General features: G+C 40.1%; 1 protein-coding gene across 3 annotated transcripts in view; it reads right to left on the bottom strand.

The window, feature by feature from the left end:
- RNGTT (RNA guanylyltransferase and 5'-phosphatase) overlaps nucleotides 1-25,362 on the bottom strand; it is a 118,627-nt gene that overhangs the window by 83,768 nt on the left and 9,497 nt on the right. For all 3 annotated transcript variants that reach the window (XR_014546838.1, XM_083608375.1, XM_083608376.1), the window contains exons 6-9: nucleotides 22,988-23,240; nucleotides 17,964-18,073; nucleotides 17,143-17,244; nucleotides 1,473-1,608 (exon numbers count right to left, since the gene is read on the bottom strand). Coding sequence is in view for 2 of the 3 variants with exons in the window: in XM_083608375.1 (XP_083464501.1) it covers nucleotides 1,473-1,608; nucleotides 17,143-17,244; nucleotides 17,964-18,073; nucleotides 22,988-23,240 (601 nt within the window). In the remaining variant the exon portion in view is untranslated. The remainder of the gene's footprint in view (nucleotides 1-1,472; nucleotides 1,609-17,142; nucleotides 17,245-17,963; nucleotides 18,074-22,987; nucleotides 23,241-25,362) is intronic.

Here is a 25,362-nt window from a genome sequence, read left to right on the forward strand (position 1 = left end):
CTCTAAGTGATGGAGGTTATTATGGATATAAAACAGTATATAGATACTCATTTAACTAAACTGAACAGCAGCCTCAGATTTAAATCAATGGAACCAAAGGACCAGGGCCAATGACAGTGGTACCTCTGGTTATGAACGGGATCTGTTCTGGAGGCCCACTTGCAACATGAAAAGAATGCAACCCACAGTGGCGCATCTGTGCACATGCGGGTTGCGATTCGCTGCGTCTGCGCACACGAATGATGTCATTTTGCGCTTCTGCGCATGCGGCGAAACCCAGAAGTAACCCTTTCTGGTACTTCCGGGTCGCCATGGGACGTAACCTGAAAGAACGTAACATGAAGCGGAAATAACATGAGGTATGACTGTATAATATTTCCAAAGGGAAAGTACATGCTAGAAGCACAGCTACACTGGAAATCACTTGCCGCAAATTTTAAGCTTTCCACAAAATTATTTTTGTGACATTAAAACAACCAGGGCCACTAAGTAGGTTTGATCCTGTTAAGTTCAGGGAAATTCCAGTTTCAAATAAAGTCTGGACTTTCCCAGTACAGAAGTCACGTTCTACATTCAGTGAAGAGTTTGAAGAATAGTGATGGAAAGTGCATACAAGGCTCACGTCTCACTTCTGCGGCTGAGTTTGCCTTGCTTTTTGCAGGCATTGTCTGTATGAACAAGTTCCCTACAGGGAACTTTCTCTCACAGCCAATCTAGCAGTCTTTGGAGCTCCCACCCATCGGGTGCTTTTCTTGCCCACTGCATAATCAGGAGCTCATTCTATGGCTCCCACTCTACCTGTGAGGCAGGCAGGCATGGTTTATGGGGGGGGGGGTCTTGTGGACCAAATCTGAACCCATGGTAGGCCAAAGGTTCCCCAACCCTGAGCTAAGAAGAACCTGTCTTCCTTTAGCTCCTCACAGATAATTTTATTTACACTGTGACCATTTTGGAGACAGTGATAAATCTCTCTTTTGGGGTGAAACTGTTATATGCAGCAGGATCACCAATGACAGCACAGAAAGCTATTATGTGTGGTTGTCACTGACCCCTCCCCTCCTACATGTCGTCTACACATGCAGTGAGAAAGAAAAAGCGGTGAGGAAGATTGCAGTGCTGCTTCCCCCAAAGTCTTGTTGCAGAAATAACAGATCCTTCCCTCCTTATTCTTCTCCAAATGCCAAAGTACTCAGCGGAAGAGTGGAGTATCATTTTATTCTGTGCAGAGCTGCTCAGAGAGTTTCTGCCTTCTGCAGAGTCAGCCCAAAGTGACTTGAACAATATGGACTGTCACTACTGGCAATCTGGTGGGTACCTTCACAGAGCCCCAGCTGTAATTTTCTTCTGAAACCATAGAATGGGCAAATTCTAGAAATAATTGGACACTAGGCTTCCCTCGCTGTTGCCACACTATCTTAAACTACTGAAATGAAAACAGCATGCATATGGTACAGAAAGACGGAGCCTCTTACCCCATCCATCAGAGTATTTTCTAAGTGTACACGTGGATCTTTACGAAATGGAAACTCCAGATTTGATACCTGAAACACCGAGTTATCTCTGTCAATCATATACACTTCATTCTTGCCATCAATCAACATCATATACCTGTGAAGAAAAATTAAAGACAATCAAAGCACTACTTACCCCAAAGCCAGCAACGGCTTTTATTAACTTTACATCCTTTAAATCTAAAACAGTACAATTACTACAGACAAGCTGCACCTTGTGACATGTTTGTTTGAAGTCATAAAAGCAGCATTATTTCAGAAAAAAGAAGCCAGGATCCAAATAATAACTCATGCTGGTTAAAGCCCCAAAAGGCTTTAAATTAGTTGTTCTAGGTCGGCAAGGAACAAAGTCCTCATCCTGCATTTGACACAACTGTACAGAACATATACCACTGTAGCAAAACAGGTCTCAAAGTGTATGATGCCACTATCTCTTTATGAAAGCCAATATGCACTGAGAACTACATCATAAATCTTTATGCTACTAACTGAACTGCCTATGAGGTGCTGCAAAATTCCATCTGTCCATATTAGATAAATAACTGGAAATCCATACAGCTGTTTTTCATATTTCATACACAACATTCTAAGAAGGAATAAAATGTTTGTGTAACACAGCAAACAAAAAAATATTCTATATATTTCAAAGCAGATTTGTCCAATTACTCGTGTACATTTCAGTTACTTTGAGTCCAATGAATAGTATAATTCTCATGCAATTAGTAACTATTGTAAAATGCCATCTTAAAAAGCAAATAAGTATAGGGCAAAATACAAATCAGCAGAAATGAGGCATTTAATTTTTATGGAAGGAAGGAAAAAATACAGGGGTGATACCAACACATGTGGTAAAATTCTGAAGTTAACAACCCACATCCACATGTGCATTCAGCTTTTATATAGTGAAGTCCTTTGTTATTTTATATAGTGCATTCAGCCTTCATAAAGTGAAGTCCTTTGTTATAATGTTCTTTTGAAGATAAACTTTTATTTTGGTTCAAAGAGCTAGGACATCTGGAAACAAAGATAAAAGATGAATATGGCTATTTTAGTGACCAGGCTCCAAAAATCTGGATGATGTACAATTGATCCCTCTATGTCAGTGAATCCATATCTAGCTTGTAGCTTTCTAAAAAGAAAATATTTTAAAATCAATCCGTTTAATTTCCACTGTCTCTTCCTTTTACTTCTTTTATGGGCACTATAGAATAGCATAAGCTGAAATGCAAGAAAGGTAAAATATTCAGGCATCTTGATGCATTTGTTTAGCAGACAGAGCTTGTTTAGAGTTCCAAGATACAAGACATATAAAAAAAAAAATTCACATCCTCATGTTGAACAAATCTTCTTGATGCATACAAATTCAGCCCTGCTGTTTGAAAGGCGCTCCTATGTGTCCAATATCTAAATAGAAGTTGCAAAGTTTATCATCCCATTCAGCTATGTTGGTCAATAACGCTGATTACACAAAAAGTTGACTTATTTTGCCAGTCCATTGACCCTAATAATGTTCACTTTGACTGGCGGCAGCAATGCAAGGTCTCAGACCCAAGTGTTTTCAATCCTGTTACTTGAGATCTTTTTAACAGAAAGTATTAGGAATTGAACCTGGGACATTATGTACATAGCTGTCCTCTACTGTCTACTCACTGGGTAACACAATAAAGCTCAGGTAAACTTTCTCTGGATTACTAGAAGAAGGCAAGCTACTGAAACTGTGCTCCTGGAAACTCCTTATCCCCGCCCAACAGTTTTGTTGCAGGCCTGTTCCTCGAACAATCTAGAACAGATTATTCTCATCACCAGGATGGCCACATATCTCAGTACCAATTACCTCAGCAGAGCCCACTCTGGATGGCTCAGTCAAAGCTACGTCATGTGCCCACTTATGGTGCTACAGCGCTTGACAGGAGGTCCCTTTTAAGTCTCAGCAGAAGAAAGTATGGTGCCACCACACATGCATCACTGCAACCCAGAAGTGGCCGGGAAAGGTAGTGGAGCGGGGTGGAGAGGGGATGGGGTCAGAAGGGGTCAGAAGGGGTTTATGCGTGCTCGGCCAATGCATGAAGATCAGGAACATAACCTCCAGACTAAACGGTCGCTGCCTGTACTAGGGGTCCTACTCAATATGTACAATAGACACCCCCAATTCTGTCTCCAGGAAGTAGGGTTGTCCTTAGGGAGTAAAACCTCAGATTTGCTCCAAATACAGTGGTACCTCCAGTTGCGAACAGGATTCGTTCCAGAGGTCTGGCCACATCCCGAGGAATTTGCAACCAGAGGTGCCGCTTCTGCGCATGCACACAGTATGGTTTAGCACTTCTGCACATGCGCGTGACACGGTTTAGCGCTTCTGTGCATGTGGTGAAACCTGGAAAAATACTTCCGGGTTTGCAGCGTTCGCATCCTGAAAGATACGCAACTAGAGGTGTGCGTATCTAGAGGTACCACTGTACTGTCCTAATTTGGAGCCTTTACAGCTCTCTGGTGGAACTACAAATTAAGCAGCAGCAACAACAAAGTCATTTTTGCCATCACATATTTGATCACCTCCTGTTTCAGCCTTCACTAATGTAGTGAAGTTGCAGTCCAAACATCTGGAGAGATCAGATTGGCAAATGCTGCCGTATTTGCTTTCCTAGATGTCGTATTTAGTTCTTAGCTAATTGCTAATTTTACCTGGTATGCTTCCTAAATACAGCTTAAGCCAAAAGCACTGACGTCTCCCAGTTATATTCATCTCCTACCATTATGGCATTCACTAAGTTAACACAAATATTTAACAGCTTCATTTAAGGATGAAGGTACTTTGTTTTCTTATTAGACACACCTTTGCCACATAACCAAAAAGTAAAAATATAGAAAAAATAAAGACCAGCTCACCAATGCAGTCAGGAGAAATCTAATGAACCAGCCATATGCACCCTTTGTGCAAAACCTCACTAGGTATGCCCAACCTTTCCTCTATTCCTCACATTGCTTGAAGTCAACCTTTGCAAAGTTCAAAATCTTAAGAAAAATATTTAATTCCTGGTCAGTCCAATAAAACATGGCACCCACCCTATATGAGATCAACACTGCTCATACCTTGAGTCCATACAGTTATGCTCAATAAACTACAAGTATTTGGTGCTTCTTAAACTTAAATTTTCAAAGCTAATGTGTCTCCTCCCCCGTCTCTCCCCAGGGAGAGTACAGCTACATATACTATCTAAATCTTACATTCCTAACATGTCAAGAAAGAAACTTACTGGCTGTTCAGCACTTATGATTAGGATTCTACCAGGGGTAATGAAGTACTAGCCGGAAGCTTATTTGACTCTAGAAAAAAATATTGAGCATATATTCATATTCCCAAATCCCTTTGTGCAACCAAGTCAAATAAGCTACTATTGTTACTGAGGGTAAAATATATTCAAACCACTTTATGCATGAAATGAACACTCGCCTATTTCATTTTATGCTATGCTCCCGTGTACGCCGTTATTCTTCAGTGTAACACTCAAATGCAGGCAAAATTTTACATATGCTGTTCGGTGTATGTCATATTTTGTTTGGATTATTAACAAAGCAGATCTACATAACATCCAAATGAAACCAAAAATTGTCCAGACAGGTGCAATCTGAGAGCTCTGCATCTGCAGCAGAATTTATGAAGGAAACACACAAAAACATTTCCCGAAATAAGTCCCAACAATCTGCTCCCAGTATTTTGGGAACTAAGGAGCATAAGCAGAATTCAAGAATGAGGAAAAACATGGTAACTACAGTAAATATACAATATCCCATGTAGTTCTTTCAATGATAGCACAGGTCTATACAGTACAGAAACATTTGTCTATGTCACTTGAAAGAAAACTCCAGTGACAGAAAGTACAACAGTCAGGACACATAAATTCGTTCTGTTTTTTGGCTTCTTCAGTGAAACCTATCATTGCACACTACATCTTCCAATACTACAGTAATGCTCTGTTCAAGAGAAAACATTAGTTATATCTGATGCCAGTCAAAGTATTATCAGCTTTTCTAACTCCTCAAAGAGGAAAGCGGAGTTTCTTACTCATTTGGGAAAAGCCCAACATACTGAGAGATCCCAAGATAAGCTGTACTATGAAAAATATGTTATAAACTATGGTAATTACAGCTTTAAATGTGTTTTCTGCATTGTGCTCTGCCCTAAAAATATTAAATTATAAGCCATTGATAGGGTATAATCCCATTGCTGCCTTGACTGACTGCTAAGGACATTCCCATTCAGTGCAGGCGTCACCCTACTAACACATTGGTTATGTTCCAGGGCCTTGTACGCAAAAGTGAAATTGCAGAAGCCCCGATAAGAGCAACCCATGTAAACATAATCACATGTGAGTAAGATGTGTGTAAGGGGGGGTGCCTGTAATGTCACCGTAAAGAGTCCAGCGATTTTTAATGTAATGTCTGTGGAGGAATTCCTTGCCAACCTTTTCCTGTATATGTTTCTCTCTTTTACATGCCAATTCCATTTATGGAAGAGACCATGCCTCAGTACTAGCACGATGGCACATTTTTTTAATATGCAGACGGTCCTAAATTCAATCCCAGTATCTGCTGTCAGAAAGATCAAGTAGGATGTGATAGGAAAGACCTCTGCTTGACATCCTGGAGAGCGGCTTCCAGTCATGTTAGACCATACTAGGCTAGATGGAGCTAATTATCAGTTCACACGTAAGTGGTTGTAAAATTGCTGCTAATGGAATGTGTGGGGAAATGGTTGTAAAACTGCTGCCCTGGTGGGTGCACTGTCACTTGTTTACTGCCTTCTGATAGATGTGAATGTAGAAAGTCGGTGATACCTCTGCTAAATACCCACAGCTAGATCAGTATTCCATCATTCTACACTAGTCTTTCAAACACAAGGCAATTATGTGATGATCCATCCTGCTTATTCCCAGGCACATGCCTGAGATTGAACGTTCTTCCGTCTGAGTACAGAGACACTTTGAAAGGTCAGGTAACAAGCTTCTTTAGGAGTTAAAATTTCATCTGCCACTTGTCTCCAAATATATCCGATATTAACAATGAGACCTTTACTTACAGATTTCATCTTAAGATGTAAGTAATTGCACTTCCAACTGTTGAAATTGGTGGTGGTGGTGGTGGTTATGCACCTATTAGTTTATAAGCCTGCGGGAAGGGAATGTACTGTTTCGCCTCTGTACAGCACTTAGAAAACTTTGTGTACTTTAAAATATGGAGGAGGTGGGGGAGACAGCAGGAACTTGGAAGGGAAAGCAAAATTAGGACTTGCCAACAAAGTTAAATGTAGGTCATTGTTATGGCCACATATCCACACATGCCGCCCACAACTTGGTAGGTAAAGCAACATAGCCTTGGCTCTATGACAATGACTGTTCTGAAGGCCCTTAAGCAGCTGAAATACTCAGAACACCATTCACCTCTGAAATACTTTCCCCAGGATACTTTATTTTAAAAAATATCATGTTGCTGGTTTATTGATCCTGTGTCTCTCCTGCAGTTTAAGCCAAATGAACAATGCAACTATGATTTAGTCTATGAGATCACATAGCTTAAGTCGCAAATGCAATTAGATTTCAGCTGTGATCTGAAGCAACTTTTGGGAAGGAATTCAATTACACAGTTAGAGACTCAAGTATTTCAGTGCGTCCCAGGTGTTTAAACAACTTTAATACACTTTAACAATACTGCCATATTAATATTTAAAATTGTAGGTTCCCTAGCCTTCCAGAGCAGATTCCCAGCACATTGAGGGAACTGAGGGGAAGAAGAGGAGAAGGAAGACTGCACGAGTAGAAGGTCATTCCACTTGTGCACCACTGGATGTTTCCCTACTCCAAACCCAAATCTAATCAGTTTGGCATCCCCAATGGCACCAATAGTACAAAATTACAAAAGGCACATGACTCTAGAAACCATTTTTAAAATATATAAAATGCATCCAGCTTCCAATAAAGTTTTACTTCCTAAATGATGTCACCAGCATCCGTCCCTGTGCATTACAGGAATCCTATGTGCTTGGTCCATTACTGCATCTCTACTTTCTGGTTACTGTAAACATGAGGATTTAGGAAATGGTAACTTCAATTTGCCCTAGGTCAGACACGGGATGACCTCCAAACCATCCTAAATATCTTCACAGAAGCTTACAAAAAGCTTGGCCTATCACTCAACATCAAAAAAACCAAAGTGCTGCACCAACGAGTACAAAATAACCCCTCTGCAGCGCCACAAATCCAACTCAATGGTGTAACGTTGGAAAATTTCTATTATTTCTCCTACCTGGGCAGTTATCTTTCCACAAGGGCCGACATGAATGCCGAAATCCAGCATTGCCTGAGCTCCGCAAGTGCGGCTTTCTCCCGATTGAAGTGCAGAGTATTTGAGGACCAGCACATTCGCAGGGAAACCAAAATGTTTGTTTACAAAGCTATTGTACTACCAACCTTAGTGTATGCTTGTGAAACATGGACCACTTTAAACGCCATCTCCAACTCCTTGAAAGATTCCATCAATGGTGTCTCCGAAAAATTTTACACATCACTTGGGAAGACAGGTGAACTAATACCAGTGTGCTGGAAGAAGCAAAGATCACCAGTGTTGAAGCAATGATTCTTCAACATCAACTTTGCTGGACTAGTCATGTTGCGCAGATGCCTGATTATTGTCTTCCAAAGCAACTACTCTATTCTGAACTTAAAAATGGAAAGCATAATGCTGGTAGTCAACAAAAGAGGTTTAAAGACTGTCTCAAGGCAAAGCTTAAAAAATGTAGCATAAACACCAACAATTGGGAAACACTTGCCTGCGAGCGCTCCAATTAGAGAACAGCCTTTACCAAAGGTTTCATGGGCTTTGAAGACATTCAAACTCAGAACGCAAGGGAGAAACATGCTAAGAGGAAGGCACGCTTGGCAAATCCACACTGTGATCAACTCCCACCTAGAAACCAATGTCCCCACTGTGGAAGGACGTGTGGATCCAGAATTGGCCTCCACAGTCACTTACGGACTCATTGTTCAAACCGTGTTTATGGAAGACAATCTTACTCGGCTACAAGTAATCACCAAAGAAGAAGACTTTCTGGTTACTGTAAACATAAGGATTTAGGAAATGGTAGCTTCATTTTGCCCTAGGTCAGGCACTGAACACACCTTCTTCAACCCACCCTCCAAGTCAGATGAATGTAAACAGAAAACAAGTGTATTGCTATTTTTAAATCTCCAGAAATAGCAAGCCCAATCTCTTTCATCTTTGGGGAAAGAAATTATTTAATAAAGGACAGAATACAAAAAAGTGTGTTACTTGTTTTGCATATCACAAAGAACATTGGGCTCATGTTCCTCAAACAGCAAACCCTCCATGCCTGCAATGAAGACTTTCAAAAGCAGTTTGTGAAGTGGCACAACAAAAGAAAAGTCAAATATTCCCCTGGGTATATCAAAGCCCTTTGGCAAGCCCAAAATAGTTCTTTGGTTTCTAATAAACAGTCAAGTTAGCTGAATTTGTCATTAGGTGGTAGGATCCCTGGAAATAAATCTGTCATCTTGGAAGGATAAAAATCAGTCATGATTTACTGCCATCTACTGATGCTATTAAAATAAAGCTCAACATTCAGGTGATGTATACCTACTGCCAAAAAAGTTTTTAAAAAACAACTGCTTGGTTTTTTTAAAAAAAGATTAAATATAGCAAATGACTACTTACAACTATAAGTTCTATTTGTCAACAGAATGTCCTTTTTTTGGGCTGGGGAGGATTCTATTCCCTCTGTTCTCCCTCAAACTGGGTAGTCAGTGCAGCATCAGGGCTGGTTCACCCTCAGAGGTTGATGGATCCAATGGGCTTTCAAATGGGCTTTCTGGCTGATATGACTGTCGAAGACCTAGCTGACCTCTGGAACATCCAAATGGCATGAGCCATTGAAACAATCATCCCAGAGCACCCTTCTCCCACTTTGTGGAGCCTGCTTGACTCCCTAGTATACTTCGGATCTTATGGCAAAGAAACAAGCTGGGAGACAGCTCAAATGTGAGTGGAGGAAAACTCTGGTCAAATGCTTTCAAACACTTGTGAAGGCTCATAATCAAGCCTACCTAGTGGCAGTGAAGGCAGCAGAGAAGGCATACTTTGCTGCCTCTATTGCATCCTCATTGTGCTGTCCAGCAGAGCTTTTCTGGGTAGTGTGGGGCCTCTTACATCATGTCCTGAAGGAGGCGGCAGAACTGACAGTAGCTCACTGTGACTTATTTGCAGAGCATTTGGAAGATAAAATCGCTTGCTTCCACTGGGATCTTGACTCCACTGTTACAGCAGATGAATCTCAAGGGGTGTCCAGAGCACTGTCGAGTCCTGTTGCGTTGGATGAGTTTCAGTTAGTAAGGATCCATCAGCTTCAGATGATGGCCCAGTTGCACCCCTATCAGGACAGGGTTAGCCTAACTTCTGTCATCACAGGGATAGCCTAACTTCTGTCATCTATGCTCTAGTAACCTCTAGGTTAGATTAATGCAATACGTAATACTTTGGGCAGCCTCTGAAGATCGTTTGGTGCAGAATTTGGCAACCAGGTTGCTCACCAGGGCAAGGCAATTTGAGAATATTACACTGATTCTGGTCCAACTGCACTGGATGAAAATTAGTTTCCAGGCCCAAATACAAGCACTATGTCCTTTTAAATATGTTTGTAGGAGCAGGTTTTGGGGTTTTTTAAAATGTATTTTGTGTTCTAATTTTGCCTTTTTATGTTGTGAACCACCCTGTGATTTTCAGATGAAGGGCGGTATATAAATTTGATGATGATGTACCTGATGGCCCCCAGGTAGTAAAAGGAGCTAATTCCCCAAAAATCACAAGCTATGGTACATAGAAGAAGAAGAAGAGTTTGGATTTTATATCCCGCTTTATCACTACCCTAAGGAGTCTCAAAGTGGCTAACAATCTCCTTTCCCTTCCTCCCTCACTCACAACAAGCGCTCTGTGAGGTGAGTGAGGCTGAGAGGCTTCAGAGAAGTGCGACTAGCCCAAGGTCACCCAGCAGCTGCATGTGGAGGAGCGGGGATGTGAACCCAGTTCACCAGATTACAAGTCTACTGCTCTTAACCACTACACCACACTGGCTCAGCATAAATATTGTGGTACTTTTATGTTTCTTAGTCGAGGACATTGTTTCCCAAACTTGGGTCGCCAGCTGTTTTGGAATACAATTCCCATCATCCCTGACCACTTGTCTTGATAACTTAGGAATGATGGGAGCTGTCGTCCAAAAAACAGCTGGAGACCCAAGTTTGCGAAGCACTGATCTAGGAGGATGGCTTTCACTTGGCTTCTCTTCCACTTAAGGGTTGGATGGTTCTTGAATACTAAGCTTAGTATCCCTTTCTCAATGTTCTACAATATGAAATTAAATAGTCGTCTACACTTATGCAACTTGAACATTGCGTACAAACAAGAATCCTATTTATCTTGATCTAATTAGAGTACTCTAAGACAATAGGGCTACAAGATTATTATTCACAACACAAACAAGATAATTAGCATTTTGATGTACTGTATCTTTGTAAATAATCGAATGAGCATGTACAGCACATTATTGTATTGGTTATTCCATTTTCAGACTGGCTGATTAACAGTGCTGCTCATAAGCCTCAAGGAACTCTTACAACAATCCATAAAAAGGTAATAATTTAATTCTATCCAATTCCAAAAAGTATGTACCACTTCATGTGGGACAAAATCAAGAATGATTATTTTTTAGTAAATGTTTGTTTTTTATAACTAAGCATTTACTCCACAGCAGGATACTCAAATGAACTTGGAATCAGCAGTAACCATCTGGGCAGCTTACATGAAATGCAGTACATAAAATAAAGGCTATGCATAAATGGAATCCAAACTTCAAACTTCCTTTCTCCTTCAGTTATGGGAATAAAGACCCCCAAGGAAAAGGAAAGTATTGGTTTGTTTTAAGTACTAAATGTAAAAAGCACTACATAATTATGAACAGACTTTAACAAAACTAACTTTTGCAACTGAAACATCTATTCTAGTGATCTAAAAGCTTGGTTCCTCCCCACCATGACCCCAAAGATCTCCAAAACCCATCAGATATGAACATTTAAGCCAGAGGCAAATCTGGATCAAACCTATGAAACTTTTTGGACTGTCCCATCAGTCCTCAAGTTCTGGCCCTCCTCAGGGACCTCCACTGCCTTTTTTTTGATGGTGTTCAAACAGGCCCAGGAATGTGTCTTCAAACAGCACTAAACATACATCAGAGATGCTTCTTGATTTCCTCCAATGCTTGTCCAATATTTGTTGGCCTGAAAGTAGGCAGGCCACTGGAATCAATATATTTTATGGGAAGCAATTCATAAACAGAATAATAAACAAACAAACTGGAAGAGATCAGGAAGCACTGGATATAACAAGAAACATCAGGAGATCCATAAGCTTTGGAAGTGTCCAATGTTTCCTGAGCATTGGTCAAGCACTCCAAGGCCTGATGATGGTGAGAGCTTTCTGTAGTGAAGAAGCAAAGAGAAACACAAAACAACCATTCATCAGTGTTCTGTTCCACTTGGGTTTCCTGCCTTTTCTGGTCAACAACTTCCATTGCTCTTGGAAACCTTCACTGGAGATGAGAGTTGTTTTATGGAGTGTTTGGACACCATCAAAATCGGTGCTCTGCCCACCTCTTGCTTCCAAAGTGCCTAGTCAGAACCTGAAAGCGACTTAATAAATTGGAGATAAATTTAAGCAACTTCACCAATGTCACTTAAATAATAATAATCATTAAATCTTGGTGAGCTGCGTAGGATTTCTTATGACTGTCAGTCCCATCTAAAAGCGTGAGGGGGTTTGATTTATGATGTTTCGTACATTTAAAAAGTATCATTTAATCATGGTGAGCTGCATAGTCTTGCTAATGCCACAACTCAAGCAATTTAAAAACAACTTCTGAATGTATAAAACTAGTCACATCTAAATACTGGCAGTGGGAGGGGGGAGATTACCTTCCATACCACAAGTTTAGTATACTCATTATTAATTATCATTTCATTTTGATGAAAATCAAAATCTTGACCCTGTCCACTTTTGGCATGGGTCCCTGGAAGGTATGCCTGAGTAAACAGCACATTTAAACTAAATAGGGACAGTAGAATACATCAAAAACAATCTGAATAAGAAACTATTTCAAAGCCAAGAAAAGTCAGGATCATTTTAGCTCCAAAATGAACCTGCTTACTCTAATGTGAAAGCAAGGGAAATTAGAAGGCTCCCCAGTTGTCCTTGGATGGTCTTAAGCCAACACATCCACTGGTTAACTATCTATTGCCAGTTATGTCAAAGAGTCCTGTAAGTGTACTTAAAAGCAGGGAGGCTCACTGGTTCAGATGAGATGATACCACTCGGATTGCATTATCTCAAAGTCTTGCTTAAATCTTCTTGCTTTCCTCTTTTCCTCCCCATGCCTTTCCAAGTTTTGTATTGTGTCCGTAAGAATGTGAGTTTGCCTTATCTTTCCTTCTCTGTAAGGGACTTAAGATTTTTAAGGGGATTTTTAGGGGATTTATTACTAAACACACACACACACACACACACACACACACAGTCTAACACGCACAGACAGTATTGTCAGGGATGCCAGAAATAGGAACTGCCTGGTATTTCTACAGTTCTGCCTAATCTGCCATACCCTATTACCAATCTGCTTTGTGCTACCTTGCAATCACCACCTTCGTTAAAATATTATAACCAGTTACCTTCCAAGCCACACAGAAGCACTGCACCCTCAGGGATGCAGTTACAATATGAATCTACAGAAACCAAATTTCATCAACAGCATGGATAAGAAAAGACTTCTCTTACCTAACGTGCTCCAGTATTCATTTTATTCCAAGAAACAAATACTACCTTATTCACTGAGTTTACTAATCTATGAAAATTCTATGTGTTTGGCAAAACTGTGCAAGCAATGTGATTTCCTATTTAAGTGTTTATATACAAAATGAATACACAAAAGTTGCAAAGATTTGATTTGAATAATTGGTTTCAAACTGTGGCTGTAAGGAAAGACAGACTGAGGTTGCCTAGTCACATTCAGAACAATTTTTGAATAATTCTGTTTTTTACATGGCAGCTACCATGCACTGGTTATTAAAATATAATAGCCATTTCCCATAACAGTTTATGTTGAATGTTTTATTGAAAACAATTCCCTCAACCTAAAGAATACTCATCTGCCTCTCTCTCAGAATCATTTCAAAAAATTACATGTGTTATCTCAAAAACAAAATTATCGTATTTGCCTAAATAAAACCATCAGTTAACAGTTTTTGTTGGCTAACAAATTTTCTAATCATAAAATTTAGAACTGCCTTTTTCACTATTGCTATCTATTTCATAAACAACCCAAACCCTTTTGTAATATTCTCAGTAGTTGTTTGTCTCCCAAAGATGGGTGTCTCATTACCTCCCCACACTATTCCAGCCTGAGCATTCACCTCCACTCATTAGAACAAACATCTGCTACAAACATTATTAATGAGATACGTATCTAGGGATTGAAGCAAACCATTAACCACCTGGCCTAATTATACTTTTCATTACAAAAGCCAATCGCAGCAGCAAGTATAGAACCCGCCTCACCATATTGTGATAATTATCTTATTCATACAATTTCAATTTCAATAACCTCATCCTTCCAAATTGGGTACATTTGTAAAACCATACTTCCCTTAGTTACTCCTAACCTATAATATTATACCCCATATCAGGACCACAAGAATAATTTGTGTAATAGAAAAAAATTAGTTTGCCTTTTAGATCTCTTTCTCATGAATATATTAGCATAAAAACATTTCAGAGACAGCAGCAGCTTAATAAAAATCTATTTCAGTAAATTCATTATACAATTCATTTCATGGAACGTTTAGAGGCAAAGTTTTAAAACCTAAATTGTTCAGACATTGAAATTGTATCAGAGTTAGTTCTTTCCCCTGAGCTCCGTGCCAGAAAACAAGAGGATATACGCAGATGAATTAAACATGTAAGCACAGTGTGATTAAAGCATGTTTGTATATTTTAGTTAAGTGCAGCATGTATTCTGCAAGAATGAATATATTCGTAGTTATAAAGGAATTGCCTTCTCCAACTCAAAGATTTCCAGTATGTGTGAAAGCACAAGTCCCACATCCCTGATATTTATTTATTAATTTAAAACATTTGTGTACCACCCTTAATCTTATTTGGATTTCAGGACGATGTTTCTAGATTAACGTTTGTGACTACTACTGCAAATCTTTAAACCCAGTAGGGAAGGAAACAGATCAAAGTACTATCCTGTGTGTGCTTTGGTGTGCTGGGCTTTTTGTCGTCATCATCATCATCATTATTATTAGAAATGTGTAAACAAAGCAGACACACAGTCTATAGAATTATTAAGAAGGGATTCCACAGTTTAGCATCTTTGCTCAAGGTGAAAAGTTGTGCATGGTGTGTTGAGACAGGTGTAGCAGAAATGAAAGCTGATCATCAAAGCCAGGTACGTTTTTCCCAGTAACAGAGAAGACAATACCTAGTAACTCCAGCAGCTAGCCTGAGTAGATACTACATGTCCAAAAATAATGCAGTATGTCAATGTGTGCTACTGCATTTCACTTTCCAGTTCTCCATATTACCATGAGGAATAATGGGGAGATGGATGGTGTGCACTGTTTCCTAGCGCAGTTGTGAATACAAAAGTATAGAATCTTTAAGTCCTGGTATACTTGGTTCTTCTCTGACTATGCTAGTAAGTGGCATTAACATGAGCTGGCCTGAAAAACTGGTCCTTTGTTTTCTCTGCACAATGATGTGGTCTTTAAGACTACCAAAAATATTGTGTGCCAATAACCATATTCAGTGGTAAACAGGAAGTCTGCATGGCAGCAATCAATTCACCTTGTCAGAAAATGCAGTTTTCCCCCATCACCCAGCATATGCAAAGCTTCCAGTTTTTAGGAACATGGATGAAAGTCTTGGTAGGAGAACACAGTAACCAAAGGTGACTTAACTATCGCCCAATAACCAACAACTCCAGCCAACAAGATCTAGTTAAAAATCATTATTTACTACGAACAAATTCAGAGAAAGCTCACATGACTACCAGGTGGTCCAGCAAGTCTATTTGTGGCTTAAGAGTGGCAAAAGGAGAGAGCACACTTGTTTTGATGTTGCATGTCTATGTATTTTCATACTCTCGAAACTCTCAAATAAACTAGAGTACATACATACATTTCTTAACCTTTCTAATAGAAAAATTATGCATTAGATTGCACCCAAAGTCAAAGGAAACCATGCCTAGGAGGCAATGCTAACTGTCTGAAAGAGCAAACTTTGGGTATACAGTGGTACCTCAGGTTACATACACTTCAGGTTACATACTCCGCTAACCCAGAAATAGTGCTTCAGGTTAAGAACTTTGCTCCAGGATGAGAACAGAAATCGTGCTCTGGCGGCGCAGCGGCAGTAGGAGGCCCCATTAGCTAAAGTGGTGCTTCAGGTTAAGAACAGTTTCAGGTTAAGAACGGACCTCCAGAACGAATTAAGTACTTGACCCGAGGTACCACTATACAGAGTAGGCAATAACAAATGACAGGGACATATGGCAAATGCAGCAGGTAAAAACAAGGCAACAGTCTTGAAGAAGACCACGTCTCCCTCAGCGTAACACAGCAGGAGAGCGGAGGAAACACATAATTCATTACAGTATTGTAAAGATTTAAATAGTTTACACCCAAGGTTAGCACAAGAATAGAACTGACAGCCGGGGGGGGGGGTATGCACAAATCTTTTTAATGCACAGGGTGAGTCCTTTAAAAGAGGCCCTGTGGGCAGTGGTGTAGCGTGGGGGGTGCAGGGGGGGGCCGGCCGCACCGGGTGCAACATCGGGGGGGCGCGCTCGCACTCGCAGCTCTCTGCCCCTACTAAAATCCACGGGTTAGGGGGCGCAAATTACTTGCCTTGCCCCGGGTGCTGACAACCCACGCTACGCCACTGCCTGTGGATACAGAGTACACATGTTCCATGGAGCCTCTTTTAAAAGACTCACCCTGTATAAGCAAGTCTAAGCAAACAGTATACTGTCTCCTTGCATAAACTATAAGTACCATTAAAGAATCCCAACAAAAGCCAAAGCATATAAATTAAAATAGCTTTTTTAATTACAAGTTTGCTAATATTTCTTTCTGCTTCTCATTTGGTAGGCGTTTGTTCAATCAGTTATAAATGCTTTTGTACTATGAGTAGTATTACATAATATGTCTGACGAATATATATACTGCAAAGCATTGCAAAATCAGTTAAAACAATAAATTAAAACTATGGGAAGATCGGTTGGGTTGGGCCTCCTGCAGAATGAGCAAGCTGAAAGTCATCCTAATGAAGTTTTAGCAGCAGTATTGTTAACAACTTCTAATTCACTAAGATGTAAGGCTGTGCAGCAAAAAAAGCACACCCCATTTAAAAAAAACCACACACAAGGACATGCATCACACATATCAAAAAGGTGGCATGTCAGAACAATTCATAATTTGCGTTTGGAACACTAATTTATAAAGAAATTTCAACTTACCGTGTTCCATCTGCTTTCCAGCTTACTTTGTATGGCTTCTGCTCTAAGAGTTTAATATTTTGCTCATCCATAGAAACAGGTTGTGCCCCGGGGAATCCAGTTCTAAAGTTTGGGGAAAGAATCCTTATTAATATCTTGCAGCATCACTCTACAATCAGCCTTTCTTGGCAATCAGCTTTCCTGCAATAGTGGCTTTCAAACAGGAATCACTTTTTTTTTGGAAGATGGAAGTGCTTGCAAAATGTTTCTGTCTTGTGGCCAAAATGGCTGCTTTAGGATTTTAATATACTAGCTGTAGCTAATATCCACCCATTAAATCTTTCAGAGCAATTGGATACTGGGCTCCCCCATCTGGGACAACAGCTTTTGAAAGGGTCTTGTGAGTTTCTGAAGCAAATTCAAAAATATTAATGACGTAGTAAAATTGGTATATGCTCAGAAGGCGATACCCAACTAAGTCAAACTTAGTGTACACCCACCGGTCCATTGATTTCAATGGTTCTACACTGAGTATGACTAACATCACCCTAAAACAGTGGTTCCCAATTGGTATCTGTGGTAGTTTTTTCCATGCAACTTCTGATACCATTTCAATTCAGTGAAAGTTTAGATGAAGATTTCTATTTCCATATCTTGCAATCAGCATCTTTTAATCAGGCACTTCAAAAAGGAGGTAACAATTATCTAAAGATGCCATGTACTGAAATATTTCACTTTTATCTTTTTAAGAAACCTAGTATTGTTAGAGGTATAGCAGACATACTTATTTCTAGTTTACAGTATACAAACTTTTTTTTCCTTTCAAATATGTGTTTCCATACCCTTTCCAGCCACAAAACTGCTGGCATTTGCGTTGTATCTCTCCTAACTTTGGTTGAGTTGTTACTTGGGTTACATGCTTAACTGATATTCCTTCCAAGAACACAGCACCCTAAAAATAAACACACAGAACAAAACAGTTAGAATACAACAAACAACAGCCTGAAAATCTGATGATATGGTTATCCAGATTTCAGCATTAAGTGGGATCAAATTCACATTTGAAGTAAGATTTAAGAAATTAGATTACATTGCCATTTTTTGTCCAGCACCACATTTCTGCTGATGCAATTTTAAATTTTACATGGAAGATGTAATCCAAAGTTAGTCACATCCATTGATTTCAATGTGTCTGCTCTAAGTTTGTCTTAGATTCAACCTCTGATCTCTACCAAACATTCCCAAGTACCATAGTTTTCCATGTATAAGACGATGGGGTTTCTTATGTTAAAATAATGTTTTAAAATTGAGGCCGTCTTATACATGGATAGTGCTGAGTTGGGACTAGGGATTGGTTGCTGCCGTGAGCAGGAGACTTTCAGCAATGATAGTGTGGGTGATTCATTGCTGCGGCAAGGGTTTTTGTCGACTGGCCGCTGCTGCGGCGATATAGAGGGTGATTTGCAGCTGCCGTCTGCAAGCAGTGAGACAATTGGTAGCTTCTTTGTCGCGTGCAATAGGAAGTGTTGGTCAGGCGTATGAGTTAATTTTGTCCCCAAAAATAGGGGGCGTATTATACCCGGGTGTGTGTTATACACGGAAAAATATGGTAACTTCAGGATGTAGATATTGCATAATTGATTTAAATGTGCCAACTGATTACCGTATTTTTTGCTCTATAAGACTCACTTTTTCCCTCCTAAAAAGTAAGGGGAAATGTTTGTGCGTCTTATGGAGTGAATGCAGGCTGCGCAGCTATCACAGAAGCCAGAACAGCAAGAGGAATTGCTGCTTTCCCTGCGCAGCGATCCCTCTTGCTGTTCTGGCTTCTGAGATTCAGAAATATTTTTTTCTTGTTTTCCTCCTCCAAAAACTAGGTGCGTCTTGTGGTCTGGTGCGTCTTATAGAGCAAAAAATATGGTAATAGCAAAATCAATATATCTTCATATTATGCTCTGTTTAACAAGGATAACAAACCAACCAGGTTCCCCTGATGCAGTGCCATGTGTGTATGTGTGTGTGTGTGTGTTTGTATCATTTTTACTGTGCCCTTCCTCAAGGCAGCTCAAGGTGTACCATAGGGTGCACCTTGGTGTTTTTTTCACGAAACACCACTGCTGTAGCCCAACAGCAATTTACTCAAAGTCACCCACTGAGCTCCGTGGCTGTGCAGATCATATGAACCCAGGTGTCCCTGATCCAAGCAGGGCATCACCAAGTGTACCATTGTGAGTGGGCTGGAGCACCTCACAAGCACCTATCTGCAAGGCTTTCACCCGCCCTGCATCTCCCCCCCCCCCAAAGAAAGCACAATAAATCCATACCAGGAAAGCAAGCACAGGACCCGGGCGATATCTAAAATTGATTTTCTTTCTGACGCTGCTCAGAAACCACATCATGCTTCATGTGACCTTTCTGAACAAATGTATACTATTTATTCTGCCATGCCTATCTTATAAAGCTGTTTGTACAAAGGAAGTTCAGAACAGGAAAAGACCTTTTCAACCAAAGATACCCATATTTTGCACACTCCAAAAGCCACGCTATCTTCTCTTATCTCTACATCTGCAAGCTCAGCTACGCTATGCACAGTTAAGCTTCAAAACACACAAGATTTCACATTAGACAAACATGCTTCTCAGTTTTTGCTTTCATAGGGATTGAACTGCAAAGTGTATTCTAAGCCTAATTTGTCTGTTATCAACTAGCACACAGAAGTGTGTTTTACAATCAGAATTCAACTATTTTGCCTTTACAGAATTCAAACATCAGCCAGTGAAGCTGCTACGGTTTCGTTATCATGTATTAACAACTCTTGAGAACTGACCAACCCAACAGTGCTGAAAGTCTAGGGAAGCAATGGAAAAGCTTCCCTGTAGCTGGCTGCTAGATACAGGAAATGATATGCAAGGTATTACATCCTGGAATGTTTCAACTAAATATTTTATGTGTATATCTTGTGAAGTTCAAAATGTATCAGACTATTAATTTGTTCAGACAGCCCTTAATCTTTAGGCTATGTGTGGGGAACTGTTGAACCTCCTTCTTACTTTGGGTCAAACCTGACCTATTGCCAGTCTTAGAAACTCAGATATATGTTAGGCGCCAAATGGCTCCTTAACCCAGGGTTACAGTCACCAAAACAGTTGACATTTGGGGGCCAGACGGCTTGAAAGTCATGTTTTTCAATATGACTTTTTGGTTCCTGAAATTCATTCTGATTGTGCAGGTAAAATATAACTGACAGATTTCTACAGAATGTGTTGCTAGTGCGTGAAAACAGGCAAGGTCCAATGATCTCAAGGCATGCACATCCAGATAGCGGAGATATCAGGCGCTATCCTGGCACCCAGGCATCTTCACTTGGTCCTAAGTGGCCAGTAGCCAGGTGTAAAATGTGCCTGGCAAATTTTAAATGCGGCCCATAGCACATTTCCAACTGGCCAGCCGCCTTCTTCTCGGCTGTTTGTCATTTTCCAAGAGATGGCTCTATTGTTCTCCCAGTCACCTGCCTGCTTTCAATTAAGCGGGGGGTGGGTGTTTGGATTGGATAAGTGTCTGTGAATGGACATAAGGATAAACTCTGTGTGTGTGTGTGTGTGTGTGTGTGTGTGTGTGTGAAATGAAAGGTATATGTGTGTGAACAGACAAACAGATGGGGTGAGGCATGTATGTGCAAGAGGTATGAGTGATGAACAGTGATGAATGGCTCTGACCTTGCCCACTGCCAACCGTGGCTCTGCCCACCACTGGCATGCAGTGCCAAAAACATTACACCTGAGGGAATGTGGCCCCTTAGCAAGAAAAAGGTTCCCCACTCTTACATTCGGCTAATGGTAGCTTTTTAGCGACCTCAACAACCAAAATGCTAAAGGATACCTGACAAGCTCTTCTCCTCATAGTTCTGCCTTCCTATAGTTCAGTCAGATATAGTGCTGCCTCCTCCTCTATTCAGCTACTGGCAAAGCTAAAGCTTTCAATAGAGTTCTTCTTCCCTACACTCCTTGACAAAGAGAGTGCATCCAAAGCTGTAAAACTGAATTATATGAATATGCATATTAACCAAACTATTCTACTCCCTCGAATCGCTTCATTTTTGAATTCTGCTTCAATTATTAATATGCTTATTCGCACAATTTAGCTTTATGGTTTTTTTCAAATGACTAGGTGATAAAACGAGGGACAGTCATGGAGCTGCATCTCTTTCTCTACTGTGGTTTTGAATTAACAGATGAGAATTTAGTCTGAATAAAAGAGGATGCAGCCTAATGTGTTGATGGCAGATCACACTTTCCCGAAGAAGGGATAATGGAGGGAAACTACCATTGCCACAACCATTCTAGTTATGCTTGTGGAGGTTTGCCCTATGCCAGAGAAACTTTTAATTTAAAAAAAAATTAATGCACAGATCTGTAGTATAGCGTCACTTTCAAAATTCTGGGTGCTTAAAAAACTCCTTCCGCTGAGTATGAACCACTACTAAACCCCACCTCTTAGTAGCCATTCAGAACTGATGGCCCTGCAGTCAGGAAAAGGAAAGCAGCAAGGGAGGCAAGAGGCACACAGTCCTCAACATCATCTGCACCTACAGCTTCACCAGCTGGCCAAAAGTCAAATGTTTAAGATTATAAACATCACTATTATTTTCCAATATGCCAAGAATGGCAAAACAAGCAGATAAAATATATAGAATGTGAAAGCCTATCCAATCAAATACCAAAACACAGTTCATTTGCTGCAATCACATCATGCAAAGAAAGTTTGTGTTTAGCTAAGCCATTAGTCACAGAAATCTATTTTTAAAAGTTCACATAACTGCTTGCCATGTCAACTAAAATAGATAAGGTTATGTACAATCTGTTTACTAATTTAAGCATTCAGAATTTCAATTTCGCGGCTAGCTGAAAAGCATCACAGTTGTGAATTTCCATCCACTAATTAAAAGTCCCACGGCTCTACTCAATGAAAGAAAAACTATTCACAGAAAAGCCATTAAGTTACCAGTTATGAATTTACATGACGCTAACTCCCTAGAGAAACACAATTCTAAACTTTTATACCCCGAATTTAGAAAACAAAAAGGGTTTCCATCATCTTCTGTATCCAGGTTCCTTGTACTGGAACTATTCTTCCCTTACATCCCAGAGTTATCCAACACAAAAATATTGTGCTAATTCTGTAGCAAAATTTTTAGATTCCAGAACATTTCAAAATTAAGCAACTACTTCTACCCTAAGGAAATTGCACAGGATACTAGATACAAATAGCTATCAATGTTTGTATTGGTTTATTATTGAATTCAGGGTCTTTTGAATGACGTTCTGGTGGTTGGTGAAAAGGAAGTGAAAAGAAAGCAACTGAACAGTAGGATGGAAACACAGGACTACCAACCAAAGCAGAAAAGGAAGCATTTCAAAGCCCTTTTGCCTGCTTTCCAGAATTTTATCACACTTGCTGCCTCCACTCCTCCCGACCCCTGACACGCTGGGACCTGAAAGTCTTGCATGCGCCCAGAGGTACTTAACTTTCCTTCTGTCAACATTAGAACTCATCCCACCACCACCCCCATGCATTTTAGAAGTTGCCTAAAAGAAGAATGTGTGGCTAAATCCAAAACATTGGTGTCTGCAACTAAAACATCTTGCTTGTCCATTTTCCCAGCCCATTCTGTTTTCACCCTATGCAGTGTCTTCTACTTTTTACATTTCAGGAGCAACTCTGTTGTCCTAGTATAGCAAATAACACAAAAACAGGTTCCTAAATCTCTGTAATTCCAAGGGAGTGTATCAGACTCTGATCAACACAAGAGAGTAACTTTGTTTTAGCTAACTTCAAATACAGCTAAGGTCTCTTGTGACAACATTACCAGCTTTAAGTGTTCTTTTCTTCTTTTGCCTGAAAATGAAGTTGATGACCCAGCTTCTGATTCAGGGGTTCTTGGTTTGCAGTTATCATCCTCATCCTCTTCTTCATCTTCATCAAAGCACCACTCTGGCAAAGGGGGAGGGGTCGGCGCCTCCACTCCGTCGCCATATCGACGGAAGAGTTCTTTCAAATAATCACCTTTATAAATACCAGGTGGTCTGGCTTGGGCAAAAATAGCCACAGCTGCTTCAATGCTGCAACAAAGCAGAAAATGTCAGGGAATTATTTCAGCATGTTAAATGCTTCATTTCTGCAACCCCAATCATTATGATCCCCAACAAGGTATCACCATAAAATTTAATCAATATTCTGCTCAGGTTAAGTAAGCATATAATTAAGTATTCAGAAAGAGCCTCAAACACAAGAGTGCATTCCTTATGATGACAAAATGACAGCCCTGCTGCAAAATGAAGAAAGAATGCAAGGAATCTTCCCAACTAAGCCTGACTGAAATGTCACAGCAAGGCTCAGTGCTGCCCACCCATTTCTGCAGGGTAGATTCAGAAAGTCTCCAAACCTATGACAAGCCTCAGCCTACAGGACTGTAACTCAGAACACTCTATGGTCCACAGGGCATACAAGTTATTGTAATGCTGAACAGGAGTTCTTGTGGCCAAACCCTGGGGTCCTGACAATACCTTACAGAGCCTATGAGAGTCCACAGACATATATTCACTGAAGATCAAGGCAATTCAGAGGACATTCCCCATAGAACAGTACCTGGCGAAAGTGCATATTTCAGTATCTTACTGATACGCCAAGAGAGCAAAAAACTGGCAAGAGGAACAGTGGATACTAGCTACCTTCAACATCTGCATCTTAGGCGAAATACCCAGTTTTCCTCAATATTGTACTTTTCCCCGCAAATGCAGGAAATGACAAATAATAGGCATTTGGTAGCCCTATCATGTATTAAGAAACAGCCTGGTACTTTCATGGAGTAAAACTGCCTTGGGGGAGATCAAGCTGATTGCTAAAGGAGAGTCTGAAGTAGACTCCCACTGTTTAACTGGAGAGTTCTCCATCTGGACAACCTTTCCATAAACTAGCTCTAAAACTCATTTCAGAAGTCACTATGTATCTACAGCTTTTCTACTTCATATGCTAAAGGGATGATGTGGATGGACTATTCTACAAGGAACACATTTTTCCACCAGTAAATAATGTCTGCTAGCTTTAAAGAACAATGCAGCAAAGGGGACTTTTTTAATGGTAATGAATCCACTCTATATAATTGTCACATTAAGGAAATTCTCCTAATAGTCTCTCCCTGCTCCCCATTTTTAGTAAACTGTATTTTAAATCTGCTGCATTAGCCCACAATGGTTTGCCTTTGGCAAGATGAACAAGTGTAATTACTAGTTAACTATTTGCCAGAGAAAAGCTATCTAACATGATGTGCTAAGACCTTTCCTCAAACACACACAACACACAAAAGTATATTCCTGGGATAATGTGCGTCCATATTGAGTTGTATCCAGCAAAGACACAATGAGTAGACCCAATAAAATGAATGGATTTAAGTTAGTATTGACTTATGTCTAGAGATTTCAAAGAGTATAACTTAGTTGGGAATACAACTCAATGTGCTGCTGATAATATCAACCTGCTGGTGGAATAATGCTGTTTGGGTTTTTGTCAGCACTTATTCCAGAAATATATGGCTCACCTTTACTATTTAGAAAAGCTAAACTATTTTTCTGGTTATCGTTTCTCGAAGTACATTTAATACAGTATTGTGATTAAAAGTATATACCACATTTCATTTCAAGAAAAAATACCTAGGCAGTTCACAAAACAGTAATTAACTGGTTGTAATTATATTACTTACATTTCTATATATATTTATATCTGAGTAAACATATCTATTTATTCCAATTCATTTTAAACAGCCATTTTAAATAATCAGACCTCCTGATTTAAATGCTTCCATTTTATTTGTCTTGTTAGCTATTTAAGGTACAGCACCACTGCATGCATCTATTACATCTAAAAAGAGTATGTGCTTGAAGATGCTTTCAACACACAAAATCCCACAGCAAGGGTCAAGGCAAACATCATCCTTTTAAACTTCAGAGCAAGCCATTTGGCAACAAAGTCAATAATGAAAAAGGACAGTGGGCAAAAAGAAGTGGTCACAACCACCTTCAGGATTCATGAAGTAACAGAGAGGAAGAAGAGAAGCCTGCTGGATCAGGCCAATGGCCCCTCTAATCCAGCATCCTGTTATCATAATGGCCGATCAGATGCCTATGGGAAACCAGCAAGCAGGATTTGTGCCCACTCCTGTGTTTCCAGAAACTGGTATTCAGAAGC

The sequence above is a fragment of the Podarcis filfolensis genome (genome assembly GCF_964270895.1).
Source record: "Podarcis filfolensis genome assembly, chromosome: 3".
In the NCBI taxonomy this organism is placed as follows: domain Eukaryota; kingdom Metazoa; phylum Chordata; class Lepidosauria; order Squamata; family Lacertidae; genus Podarcis; species Podarcis filfolensis.